The sequence below is a fragment of the Rattus norvegicus genome, chromosome 4, assembly GCF_021556685.1.
Source record: "Rattus norvegicus strain SHRSP/BbbUtx chromosome 4, alternate assembly SHRSP_T2T, whole genome shotgun sequence".
Classification (NCBI taxonomy): Eukaryota; Metazoa; Chordata; class Mammalia; order Rodentia; family Muridae; genus Rattus; species Rattus norvegicus.
This window is the reverse complement of record NC_141537.1, coordinates 70,025,645-70,038,541: the sequence shown is the minus strand read 5'-3', so window position 1 is coordinate 70,038,541 and position 12,897 is coordinate 70,025,645. Positions and strand designations below refer to the sequence as shown.

Genomic DNA, 12,897 nt, shown 5'->3' with positions numbered 1-12,897 from the left:
AGCAAAACTGCCAAGAAGTGTGATACAAAGCTGGATTAATTCTAAAACAGTCTGGACGAGAGGCTAACCAGTGCTCAGCAGTCCCTTCGATTCGGGATCACTTCCTGTCAGCACTTACTGAGTGGCTCGTCCATGCCAACACCAGTAAGGGTGCGGGTACACCAAGCAGAGTCGGAACTGACTCCCAAGCTACAGAGGTAGGTGAGAACATCAGTGTTTACAACCGTGACAGACAGACTCCTGACACAGGCTCTAAAGTAACCAGTGGTGAAACACCACAGGACAAGTCTGAAGCAGAAAAGGGCTTTCCAAATGTATGCCCTGGCCTCACACACAAGGTAGAGCCTGAGAATTCATTACTTCACCCTTTCTATAGAGAAACCACTTCTAAAACAAATAAGCAATTGGTAAGTACCATAAATGACAGGCTTAACACACACACACACACACACACACACACACACACACACACACACACACAAAAGATATGACAATCGGGAAAAATATTATCACTCATTTTATATAAAAATTTTAATTTTTGTCTTTAAACTATAGACTGTACATGATTTGCAAAGGAGACTGTACCAAACAATGATCAACGATGAATCATCCGTTCTATGGCTTTTCTCTTGCCTGGTCACTCAGAAATATAATGTTATCTAGAAAGAGACCAAAGTGTCAGTGTCAGAATGCTGTCTTCATTTCACTGAAAACTTCCCTCCAACATAGACACCCTTTAGTGATAGTAAAGATTCAAAATAAGTAACTTTTGTTGTGTTCATGCGAGGTACACAAGAGGTAATCAATCAATCAATCAATCAATCCAACAGAAGAGGCTGCAAACGCTTGTTCAACAATTCAGACTTCACTACAGGATGAGACCCTTAAGTTCTCCCCAGCAACAACTTTGTTACATACGGCAAAGTGCAAGAGCCAGCTTACAACTGAGCAAATGCAGGAAACAGATTCGTTTTAGAGTCCAAGACTGAACCTCATACACTGGCTGGGTGGTGGTGGTGCACACCTTTAACCCCAGCACTCAGCAGGCAGGGGCAGCTGGACTCTAAGTTCAAGGTCAGCCTGATCTACAGAGCGAATTCTAAGATAAGCAGGGCTATGCAGAGAAACCCTGCCAAAAAAAAAAAAAAAAAGGAAAGGAATAGAGAACGGAGGGAGGGAGGGACGGAGGGAGGGAGGGACGGAGGGAGGGAGGGAAGGAAGGAGAAAAAGAAAAAATTGAATTTCATATACTGATTTTTGGAAAAAGTTGTAAGTATTACAAAGCAAGCATTTTTAATCCAAAAACGAAGTGGACATTGCTCTGATTATTTCAAAGAAAATTAGCTAAAAATAACCAAAGATAAAGAGGTTAAGTAGCATTTCTTGGATAACTCCAAAAACTGTATATTGTTCAGGAGTAATGGTCCTGTAATGAAGTCCGAATTGTTGGGCAAACAGCTGCAGCCTGATGTGTTTATATATGTATGTCCTTATTTATTGCCTCTGTTTGTGTACGTCTTACACACACAACTAAAGTTATCTACTATAAAAGGATCTAAAAGACAGTTAACAGTAACAGGATTAGAATGGAGTCACTGTAAAAAGCCAAGAGCGCCATCTACTGGTTTGTTTTTGCTTTAAAGGTCAGATTTGACCCTTAAGTGAAAAATTAATATAGAGATAAGAGATAAATGGAAGGAGTCAATAATAATAATAATAATAATAATAATAATAATAATAAATAATGAATTAAAACAAATAAACAATAAGAACCACACAAAATAATTTAGGATGCTAAATATATTTTTAAATCACTATATTTGCTAGTGTTTGCAACATGAGAAAGAGATCTTGCTTTTTAACTTATGCTGATATACAATAAGCAAAAGCAGTTATATGTAATCAAAAAAAATCAAATAGTTTCTTCAAACATCACTGAATGCTATTCATGTTTTCTGTGAACTATAACTATATAGTCAACTGACCAGACCGATAACAACTACGATAAGAAAAAGGAAAACTGCAAACAATGTGAAATGTTTCTCTATCTACCTCAGTTTGTTAACAACTCAACAGTTCAAGTAACACAGCGGTCTACATACCTGCCTTACAGTGGAACACAATGGAGATTAAAAATGTCTACATTGGTTTTCAAAGTCAATATATTTTCTAAAAAAACTATTAGGAAAATAAGTGATTATTGCTTTAAAAACATAATTTACCAATATGAACAGTGATTAAGACATAGAAGAAATCAGAGAAAGGACTGGAAGAGCTTGAAGGGGCTCGAGACCCCATATGTACAACAATGCCAAGCAACCAGGGCTTCCAGGGACTAAGCCACTACCTAAAGACTATACATGGACTGACCCTGGACTCTGACCTCATAGGTAGCAATGAATATCCTAGTAAGAGCACCAGTGGAAGGGGAAGCCCTTGGTCCTGCTAAGACTGAACCCCCAGTGAACTAGACTGTGGGGGGAGGGCGGCAATGGGGGAGGATGGGGAGGGGAACACCGGTAAGAAAGGGGAGGGGGAGGGGTTAGAGGGATGTTGGCCCGTAAACCGGGAAAGGGAATAACACTCGAAATGTAAATAAGAAATACTCAAGGTTAAAAAAAAAAAAAAAAAAAAAAAAAGACATAACCATTGGAACAAGGGGAAAGAAAAGGATTTTTTAAAAGCATACAGATAAGAAAACTGGGAATCCAAGGAAGAGTGAGCACAATGACATCCTTTTTATACAGAAATGCCATAATAATCTCAACATTGGGTAAAATAACCGTGTTACAACACAACTTTTTCTTTCAGTGATACAAGCTAACATTTATGGATAAAATAGAAAATGTCACTTCCAACTGATCCTGGAAGAGAAAAAAGCAGCCGATTAGTGCTAAGTGGTGAGCACACGAGTGGCCAAGCCGCCATTCTCTCTACTCAGACGCTTCAGACAACAGAGCACTGTTATAGCACATCTCACTAAGATTTTTCACTCCTATCTACAAAACATGTTTCTAGGTGTTTAATAACAAAAACAAAATAAGCAAATTAAGGCTTATAAATTTTAGCAACTTCTTCAAGAAGTAATAAAATATGTCTATCTCATTAAAAGATGTATTTAGTAACATTTTAATTTTCATGATACTATTAAAATCTGTTAAGCAGTACTTTTAAAAAAATGGTATCAAATTGGTAAGCTATCTATATTTCATTAATCTATATATAATTTCATACAAAAAAGCATTTCTTCAGGTTAAGTTACAGATATATAAACAGCTGTATTGTTTCCAAAATTCTTCTAAAACTTTAGAGGTTTGAACTCTATCATATTGTTTTACGTCTATGCAGTCCATGTTGTTTTGTTTAAAGACCTAAGTTTTTAAATTTCAAATGAAGGTCGTTGCACGTTCAGTTTCAAACTCCTAACATCACCCTTCTGCAGCTGCCTTGGAATATGTGCTTATACAGTGTTTAAAGACACTGAGAGTAAATGCTTCCAGTTACATCTGTACTGCAGGAGCAAGTTGCTATTATACTCTATGCAGAGTTCCTCCTGAACTAAACATGTGAGTACAATTTTAGAGGAATAAATAAATGTGGACAGTGTTAGCAAACAGTAAAATGAAAAGTATCAAAGTCCTCTGGGGAGTTTCCTGTAGCGTTGCCATCAGGGGTACTTAGAGCCCCCGGGAAAGTGGCCTATATTATGCCAAGCCTTTTAATGAACAAGAAACGCTGCGTACCACGGGCTTCTTACCAGCTATGATTGTTGTTGCTTGCCGCCTCACATTGTTTTTATCCATGTATTCACCATAGTCCACTTTGCCTTCCACAAATATACGAGCCCTGATATAAGAAATGCACAGTCTTCAGTCTGTGGATCTACTCCTGCCTTTCGGGGTGTCAGGGCATGGGAAGCAATACAAGTTGAAACAACTGCACGCTGCTAAACACTTCTTCAATTTCAAAATTAAAGAGAACTGAAACACAATGCACATCCAGTTAAGAAGGACCGTGTTACCCAGATGGCAGTACCTTCTCATAATCCAACACACAGGAGCTAAAGGCAGAGAAATGAAGTTTTAGGCACCCTGACTCAAATTTAAAACTTTACATAAAGTACAGGAGATGTAATTCAGTGATATAGCACGCACCTAGCATATACAAAGCACTGGGTTCAATCTCTAGTCTGTGTCTGTCTGTCTGTCAGTTGGTCTGTCTGTCTGTTTCTCTCTCTCTCTCTCTCTCACGCACTGAAATGTTGACCTGTTCCTTCAAATATCCTGTGTTTATGTATCTTCACATATCCATACGTTCATGAAGAAAAGGTGTGCAATTACTGCAAAGAAACTGAAATTCTAGTCACTGCTAAAATTATTTCTCATAAAATATTTTAGTTCCACAAGTCTATTTCTAAGCATAAAAAGTATATCCATAAAAACACTCTTTTGTTACGCTACTCATTCACAAAAGACACTTCTAATAGATAATCAACCTAAGCATTACAAATGGAAATTACCAGCTCTAAAAAAAATTATCAAATTTAAAATAACTATCGTAAAAACTACCATAATAACTTAGTATATCAGACATCAAATAGTCCAGACATGACGTCTACGATCCCTGGTCACAGGGACACAGGACATCCTACAGACAAATGCTGTCAATGCTTTGCAAAAGGCATCTGCAGCTCTAGCATCAGTAGCTTTGCATTACCTTGCCTCATTTATTTGTTTGCCCTAACTTGTCAGCAGGCTAAACCAGAGACTTTCCATGAATAACGTCAGCACTTAAGGAAAAAGCAGACAAGAGAACACTAGTTACTCTTTTGGCCATTCAATCCAGAAGATACTTTCTCTAACTTACCCCTTTTTCACATACTGATAAGCCACATCTCTGAGGCCTGGCCGAAACACTGATATTCTGTGCCATGTTGTCTTTTGACTGACGTCACCTAAACCACCAGATACAGGAAACAGGGTTACAGATGCCAACAACACAGAACATGTCTCAGGAAAACAAGTTTACAATTCCTTAAACAAAAAAAGGGGGAGGGGGGGAGGGAAAAAGAAGGGGGAGGGGGAAGGGGAAAGGGGAGGAAGAGGAAGGAGAAAAAGGAGAAGAGAAGAGAGAAGAAGAGAGAAGAGAAAGAGAGAAGAAGAGAGAATAGAGAAGAGGAAGAAGTGGAGGAGGAGGAAGAAAAGGAAGAGGAAGAAGAGGAAGAAAAGGAGTAGGAAGAGGAGGAGGAGGAGGAGGAGGAGGAGGAGGAAGAGGAAGAGGAGTAGGAAGAGGAAGAGGAGGAGGATGAGGAGGAAGAAGAGGAGAAGGAGAACTAATGAAGCCAGACTATCTGTAGGTTAACAGTTTTAGTATTAGGTAAGCAATAATAACTAATGTCTACTTACTGTTGATAAATAACTAGAGCTTCTTACACTCACCCATTTGGTATGCTTCATTGTCCCCTGATCGCCACATCTCATTTGTTGCTAGAGAAAATATCGTGACTGGGTTTTTTCCCTCCACCTGTCTCATGACAGGGTCCTGACCTACTCGCCCAAGTAACTGAACACGATTCAAAGCTGAAATATAAAGCAGAGATGAAATGAGACTGAGAAGCAGCTGATGACTATGTTTATGCATCCTAAAAACTTGGTTCTCTACACTTCAACATCCAGTGGGACAGTATTTGGAGGTGATCCCTGTGTAGGTAATTAGGTTTACATGAGGTTATGAGGGTAAAGCCTCCATGATGGAATTAGTGCCTTATAAGGAAAGAAGAGACCAACCACCCCACTACTGCCATATAAAGACAAACTAATGCCAGCCAGTGAGTGATGCCTGACAGGTAACCCAACCAGGCTGAAAGACTGGGCTTAGCCTTCGAGACCAGAGATGTAAGAAATAACCATTTCTGTTGCCTAATTCTATTCATTCTAATGTGCAGGATAGTTATACAGGAGAAACCCATACCTGAAACTGACAGAAATACCCAGAGAATGAACAACTACAAACACTGCTTCAACATTAATCTCTACTTTATGAAAAACTCAAGGTATAGAAGATCAACAAATTAAGTTTAAAAGGAAAATAAAGGAAGTCTTGAGGGGAGAAAGGACTCACAAGAAAGCGGTGAGCAAAATGCAGCCCCACAGGACAAACTTTAAGCTCTTTATCTTGAGCTAAAAGAGCAAATCTTAGATTTAAGAAAATATTACAAAAAAAGTATTTGTGTGGCAGTCTCCTTTGTACCCTTTACAGCACGGTCTTGAAGAACTGAGTCAGAGAGTGGAGCAGGAGGGAGTGATAGCCACACTATAACTCTATTTATACAAGGTTTTCACAGCTAGAGGCACAAGGGTAAAATAAACCAAATGTAGGATGGGTTGCCTAGCTGTAAAAGTGTCTTTTATTTGTCTGAAGTATCTTCGTCTCCAAGGCTTACTTACTGCCTTAATATGTTAACCTAAGCCTAGTCTGGAAGCTTCTAGCCTCTGCACAATCTAATCTAGGCCTAGAATGTTTTCAGTCTCCGAGACTTGCTGCTGAATAAGCTCACCCTTTTCTTGTTCTTTCTAAACTCTGGCTGGCTGGTAAACTCAGCTGTTCTGGCTCAAACTCCTCTCCAAGCTGACTGATTCAATCTGGCTTCTCTCCTGGCCTCTGACTGAACTGCTCTGGTTGGCTTCACACTAACTTTAGCAATATGCTCTAATATTCTGGCTCCTTCTCATCCTCTGGCTCGTTCTGTCCTCACCTGTGTCTAGCCTGTTTTCTCTCTGCAGCCTGTCCCTCTATAACCATCCCAGTAAAACTGCTTCCTTCCTCTTTCTCTGCATTGCCCTTGAGGTAGCTTCCTTTCCCTCCATGTTCTCATGAGATTTGGGCTATTCTGTCAAATCTTTCTGATTCACTTTGTCTGCCAGTCAATTAGACATCACTTTCAAACATAGGTGCTTCCTTCTACAAACTAATTTTACCTTCATTGTTTGAGATTAAGGGTATATACTAAAAGCATGTTTGTATTACAGCCAGAGAGATTAAAAGGTACGTGTTAAGGCTGAGCCACATTGCAACTAGAAACAATTTTGTTGTTTTGTTTTGTTTTTCAGTAAATAACACAATCTCGATGTTCACAGTATGATCAAATATCCTGCAACACATGGCTAAACATAGTCCACTAGTTCTATGGTACTTTGAGAGTATTAGCACACTATTATAAATAACATTGTAAACTTAGAAATCTGTTACTTACATCGTTCAAGAACCAAACTGCTGGCTACTTCAGACTCCTGTCTTACAAACTGACGAAATACCTAAAAAAGAACAAACAAATAACACAGCTTTAAACTTTTTAGAAAAGAGAAATACCAATAGAAAACCTACTCATATTTATTCACCACTTAATCAACAGTTCCTGTAAGTTCCAGGAAAGGATGGCAAAGGAGAACGGAGTAGAAAGGAGAAGAGAAAGAAACCAGTGCCTCCTAATGAATGTAGTTATAAATCAACTGAGTAAACAGAAAAAGCAATCATCCTGTTACAATATTTAGCATACTGTGCATTAAGCATCATTCTAAACTGTAGTGAATAAGAAACAGGTTAAATAACAACAAATACCCATTACATTTGCTGTGTATCTTTTTCACATCGGAACAGGCTCTGTGGATAAAAACTGACAAGGACTATAATACATTTTTCCCTGAATGGTTGCTCAAAATTTATAAGGAATAGAGATCTCAAATGATTGGCCTAGAATGTTTCATTTAAAAATGAGCAAAGATGATAAATAAACTGATTTCTTGAGGCTGCTGCAAAAGGTCAACAGCTTCTATAGTGAGCTGGTGCAGTGGAAAGCTTCATTCCTTCAGGAAGTCAAAGAAAAGCAGAGCAAATAATATGGTTCAAAGGTATGGCTATTAAGTCATAATTAGCGAAAAGAATGCAGCAGCACTTAATACACTAAGCGAATTATACCTACTACCATTTAATCCTTAACTAATTGTATATACAAAGTCAAATTATCCCTACCATGGATCCATGGGAAATTAAAGCCCAGAGAGTGTACCACTTTTCCAGTAAACTAGGAATTAAGTGGTGACTTATGACTTAAAACTCTGGGTGACACCAAAGCTGTTTTTCCAACTTGCTCTCTGCTGTCTTAGAGGCATTCTGTTCTATGGTTACCGTCCAGATAAGAAGAGTTCAGAGAGTTCAGAGAGCTAGACATGTTCTCAGAAAGAAACGTTTCCCAAGTGGCAGCACTGTTAATGTAACAGGCAGGGAACCACCTGGGGAAGAAAGGGATTGGGAGGCCAAAGAATTCTTTTAGAACAAGCAACAGAAAGAAAACAACTTTATTCAGGAGACTTGAGGAAGCAGCTGACAGTTAAGAGGCACTTCAGGCTTCAGGCAGTGGAGGAAGGTGATGCTGCCTGTTTTGAAGTTCTCTGTTCGTGAGTTAGAATTAGAACTTCTCACTCACTCACTTTGAAGGCAGTTCTGTGGAATGTAATTCCTACCACGTAGAAGGGTTATCTCAGTTGGTTGTTGCTCAGCCCTGTGAGGGCTGCTGTGTACGTAATTTCCAGTTATGCAATTTCTCCATGCAAATGAGGGCAGAGGCAGGCTCCAACTCTGAGGTGTCAGATGACCACAGTATGATTCCTAGACCTAGCTTTTTAAAAATTCCAGTGGAGACCTGTTTCCTTCCCTGGTCTTTTAATACTGGTCTTCTCACTCCATGCCGCTCAAATGAACACCTTTTCCTGGAGTGATCTTATACTATCACTGAGGATAGATATAAGAATAAGATGTTATGCACAACACAGCGTCAAACTGCTAATCAGTTTCTATGTCATAATCATAGAAAGTAGTGTGATTCAGAAGAGCCAGAGCTCATTAAATGTTACCAACTAACAACATGCCTCATCTTAGGAACACATACACAGATCATAACCTAGTAGAAAAGAATAGGGAAAGGATTCTTGAATTTTAATACTCTCAAAATGCAAACTTCATGCTTGGTTTCAAAGATACCATAGTATAACTTTTCAATTTAAAAAAGCTCAGAGTATGTGTAGATTAAAGCAGGGAGCTATAGATAGATCAACTTGAGAATAAGATGGGGAAGATAACAGACTTTTATAATGAATGTGGCTCATTAATCTTAACAGGAGAAGGATCATAGAGAGAATTTACAAGACTTGGTACCCACATGCCACAGTGAGGAAAAATGCTAAGCGAGGCCTGCTGAAGGCTGGCCAGAGTAGAGGACACCAGACTGGACTGCAGAATGGTAATGGATTTGTGGAGAGAAGTGAGCTCTGCTGTCTGGATAGCAAGATGGGAGTGGGGAGAAGAAGGGCCAGAAGGTCAGAAAAGGAACCAGAGCCATCTGGGAAAATGATGGAAGAAGCCAAGGGTGGTGGTGCAAGCCTGAAATGCCAGCAGTGTGAAAGCAGAGGCAGGAAGATCATAGTTTTTGTTCATCTCAGGTTAACAGTGAGTCTCAAGATAGCCTCAACTAGAGGAGTTGACGTCTCAAAAACAAAACAAAACCAAAACACCTTCAATAATTAAATGCATACTCTGTTCTAAGCACAGGTAACAAACACTTATTAAGTTAATGATTTGTACTACATATGTGAATACAATTTAAAATCATTTTGATTCAGTAAATATTATGAGCGTCGCAAAAAAATAATCCATCCTGAATCTTCCCCATCAAATAAATACATATAACATGATGGATAGGCCTAAGATACTTGTGCATATGTATGCAAAATTGGAAAAACAACAACAAAACAAAACATGGCTACAGACTATGAAAACACGGTTGAGCGTTCACTAATGCAGAAAAGTGACTACCTGTAACACAGGTCTTCGAAACATGGCTTCGGTTTTTCTTATAACCTAATCTTTAGGCTTTTCCTAAAGGAAAGAAAGGAAAAAGTGATAAATCAAAAACTACAGTATACATCAAGAACACACGTGTTCACTAATCCTAAATCCTAAGTGCACCCAACTTCATGTGCACCCAATTTGCAACCACATCTTTGCACATGTGGGGATTTCCTCTTTTCTTTTAAAAACAAAAACAGAACGAGACAAAAGAAACTCTGTTGTCTCAACCAACTGCTTTGTTCAATAACCAGCAGAAGAGGGGAAAAAAACCTGTTCTCACTTCCAATCCATTGTCTGCTAAAATTGCTTGACAAAATAAGTTCTCCAGACAATTTTTCTAATTTGTTCTGTTATTCTAAACCCCTAAAACTGTCTCTACAAACAGTAAGGGCATAATAAATACTGCTACGAAAGGACTCAAATCTGTGCCTTCGTTCCCGTTAGCGCTGAGTAAGCCCGGCTTCCCAGCCTTGCCGCGGGGATAAGCGGGTACTTTTCCTCTAAAGTGGCGATCGCAGGCTGCACAGGGAACAGCGGGGACACTGAGACTCCAGCAAGGAGCCGCACACCTGCTCCCCAGGCCCGCACGCGCTCGTGCACTACGGACTCACAACTTTGTCTCAACCTTCTCTCCTCCCTCACCTGACGCGCAAGCCCAGACTGCCAGCGGCTCGCTTCCGGCGCACAGAGCCGGCAAAGCTCGCGATAGGCAAGGAAAAACAGGAAGTCAACAATGTGCGCCGTTGAAATGCTGCCGGCTGATGTCACGGGAAACACGACTCCCTCAACTTAGAAGTGCCAGGACTTCTTTCCAGGCAGAAGTGGGTGGATCAACGATGCCACCTGTAGGTAAATAGTTTTGGGGTTGTTTGGTTGGTTGTTGGTTTTTTTTTTTTTTGTTTGTTTGTTTGGTTTGTTTTGTTTTTTTCCCCCTGTTCTCCACCCTCAGTCCGGTAGTGGCATTGCAATGGCTTATCAAACTCTGCCCCAGAACCATATTCCCCGCCCTGAGTTGAAATTATTTGATGATATTCCCAGCCTAGGAGAGGGAGCAAGGTAGGTGATATAAAACATATTTGAACTCCTGGAGAAACTAAAACCGACGCAAGTCTCCTAATGCAGTAAGACTGGAGAACTAAGGGTTGTTAAAACTTCAGTGATCTAGATGTGTTAATATGTTAAGTCAAAATTATTTCAAGAAATACATGAGGAGCAAAATATTGAACATTTTTATTAAGTTCAGGCCCCTAACTGTGCCTAAGGCACAAGGCAAATAGGTCCTTGTGTATTTTTATGTACTTTTTCCCTAAAACATTAAAAGTTGATGAAATTTCAAAACATTTTAAAGAAGTATTAAAAGTCAAAACATTAGGGGTTGGGGATTTAGCTCAGTGGTAGAGCGCTTGCCTAGCATGCGCAAGGCCCTGGGTTCGGTTCCCAGCTCCGAAAAAAAGAAAAAAGTCAAAACATTGCTTTATTTAAAAGTGTAGTTAAGATTTTACTTATGAGCTTTAATAGAAAGAAACCGATCAGTATTTTTAGATTTTTTCTTTTCATTTTTGTGTTTCAATTTCACATCTCTGGCAATTATTCTAGGAGGAGCTTTTTTTAAGAGAGAGAGAGAGAGAGAGAGAGAGAGAGAGAGAGAGAGAGAGAGAGAGAGAGAGAGGCTGTCTCACTGTTTATCCCTGGCTGGCCTGAAACATGAATCTCATTGTGTAGATCAGACCAGGCTAGTCTCTAACTCACAGAGATCTCCTTGCCTCTACCTGCCTAGTGCAGGGATTAAAGGCATGTGCCACCACATCCAGCACCCAGCGACAGTCTTAAGCAATTTCAGTTAAGCTTACTGATCTTGTCTTTGGTATTAATAGTGTTCATAGTAAAATTTTTTGGTTTTAACATTTCCAAAATACTGCCTTGAAACATCTTTTGACTGCTGGATTTCTTTTACTCCTTTAAACCCTGCATTGTTTACCCTAATCCTGGCACTAGTGGAGTAACACATGTGTGAGTCCTAAGGATTAAAGAATCTAAGGCAGCTAGATGTGGTGAGGCTCCATATGCCCAATTTTTGTCAGTGTCCTGTGTTAGAAGGAAGGGAACTCCAAACCATTCAAACACACACACTGCCTCCCTCCTCAGCTCCATTCTTTCTATTTTAAGAAAAAAAAATCTGAATTATTTAACATGATTTTCAACTGACATTTTAACGAGCTCTGAAGTCCGGCTCACTGGTGATAAGTTTATAGATGTTTACATCCCTGTATTTTCACCTTTACAAACTTGATGTCCTGGAATAATGAGACACTGCATTGGAGCCCTGACTGCTAGTGATAATAAAACACCCCACCTACTACATTACTTCAATGGTTTTCTCTTTACAAGGCTACTTCTGCTTTGTAGACAAGGCAAAGGTAAAACAAAGTTGCACCTTTTCCTCCAGCGAGAAATCCCCCACCCACCCGCCTTGCAAGCTTTGTTTGAATGCTCCCTGACTTGAACTTTGGAATAAATCTTAACTCTTTTTCCAGGTCACTTACATCTGTTCACCCGTGTATATCCAGTTCCTTTCTTCCCTGTCCCATTAATGCCACCTTTCTTCTCTGTGGAGAATGCAGAGAAGATTGGTTAAAGAAAAATATAGACATTTCCCTGAAACTTGAGAGCTCCCAGCCCTAACATTTTTATAAAGAACATCTGAATAGGGAATCTTGGCTGAGTGCTGTTTTCCCCTCAAAAAGGAATTGACATGTTCTCCTTCCTTAGCTGGTTGTCTGGAAGAAGTTGCAAGTCCCACTCCTTCACTTTTTTCCCTTTTAACAAAGAAAATGGTATTGTAATGTATATATATATTTGTACAGCGTCGGGGAGAAACTGTAACTGAGATAATTCTTCTGGTAATGTTCCTTAGTGAGACAGGCACTTACTTCAACCTTGCTGTCAGTATCTCAGAATCTGAAATACACCCCCATCCACACTAAAGTGCTCTCA

General features: G+C 39.6%; 2 protein-coding genes across 18 annotated transcripts in view; one reads left to right on the top strand and one right to left on the bottom strand.

Annotated features, from left to right (window-relative positions):
- Positions 1-513: 513 nt before the first annotated feature.
- Positions 514-10,585, bottom strand: Ssbp1 (single stranded DNA binding protein 1). Of its 17 annotated transcripts, none has more exons than XM_087659099.1 (7): positions 10,546-10,585; positions 9,868-9,930; positions 7,253-7,313; positions 5,439-5,579; positions 4,867-4,954; positions 3,744-3,846; positions 514-659 (listed from the first exon to the last, which is right to left on the bottom strand). In XM_087659099.1, the coding sequence occupies exons 2-7, from the start codon at positions 9,889-9,891 to the stop codon at positions 642-644; spliced, it is 435 nt and encodes a 144-aa protein (XP_087515225.1). In that variant the 5' UTR covers positions 9,892-9,930; positions 10,546-10,585; the 3' UTR covers positions 514-641.
- Positions 10,586-10,648: 63 nt separating this feature from the next.
- The window catches only part of Dennd11 (DENN domain containing 11), a 68,764-nt gene continuing 66,515 nt past the window's right edge, over positions 10,649-12,897 (top strand). The window contains exon 1 of the mRNA XM_087657320.1: positions 10,649-10,748. The gene's annotated coding sequence lies outside the window, so the exon portion shown is untranslated. The remainder of the gene's footprint in view (positions 10,749-12,897) is intronic.

Excerpts from the sequence above, each read along its gene's own strand:
- Ssbp1 (XM_087659086.1), bottom strand. The coding sequence starts at position 9,891 with ATGTTTCGAAGACCTGTGTTACAG. Across the intron at positions 7,314-9,867 it reads TTCGAAGACCTGTGTTACAG|GTATTTCGTCAGTTTGTAAG; the intron begins GTAGTCACTTTT and ends GTTCTTTTTTAG. Across the intron at positions 5,580-7,252 it reads CAGTTTGGTTCTTGAACGAT|CTTTGAATCGTGTTCAGTTA; the intron begins GTAAGTAACAGA and ends TTTATATTTCAG.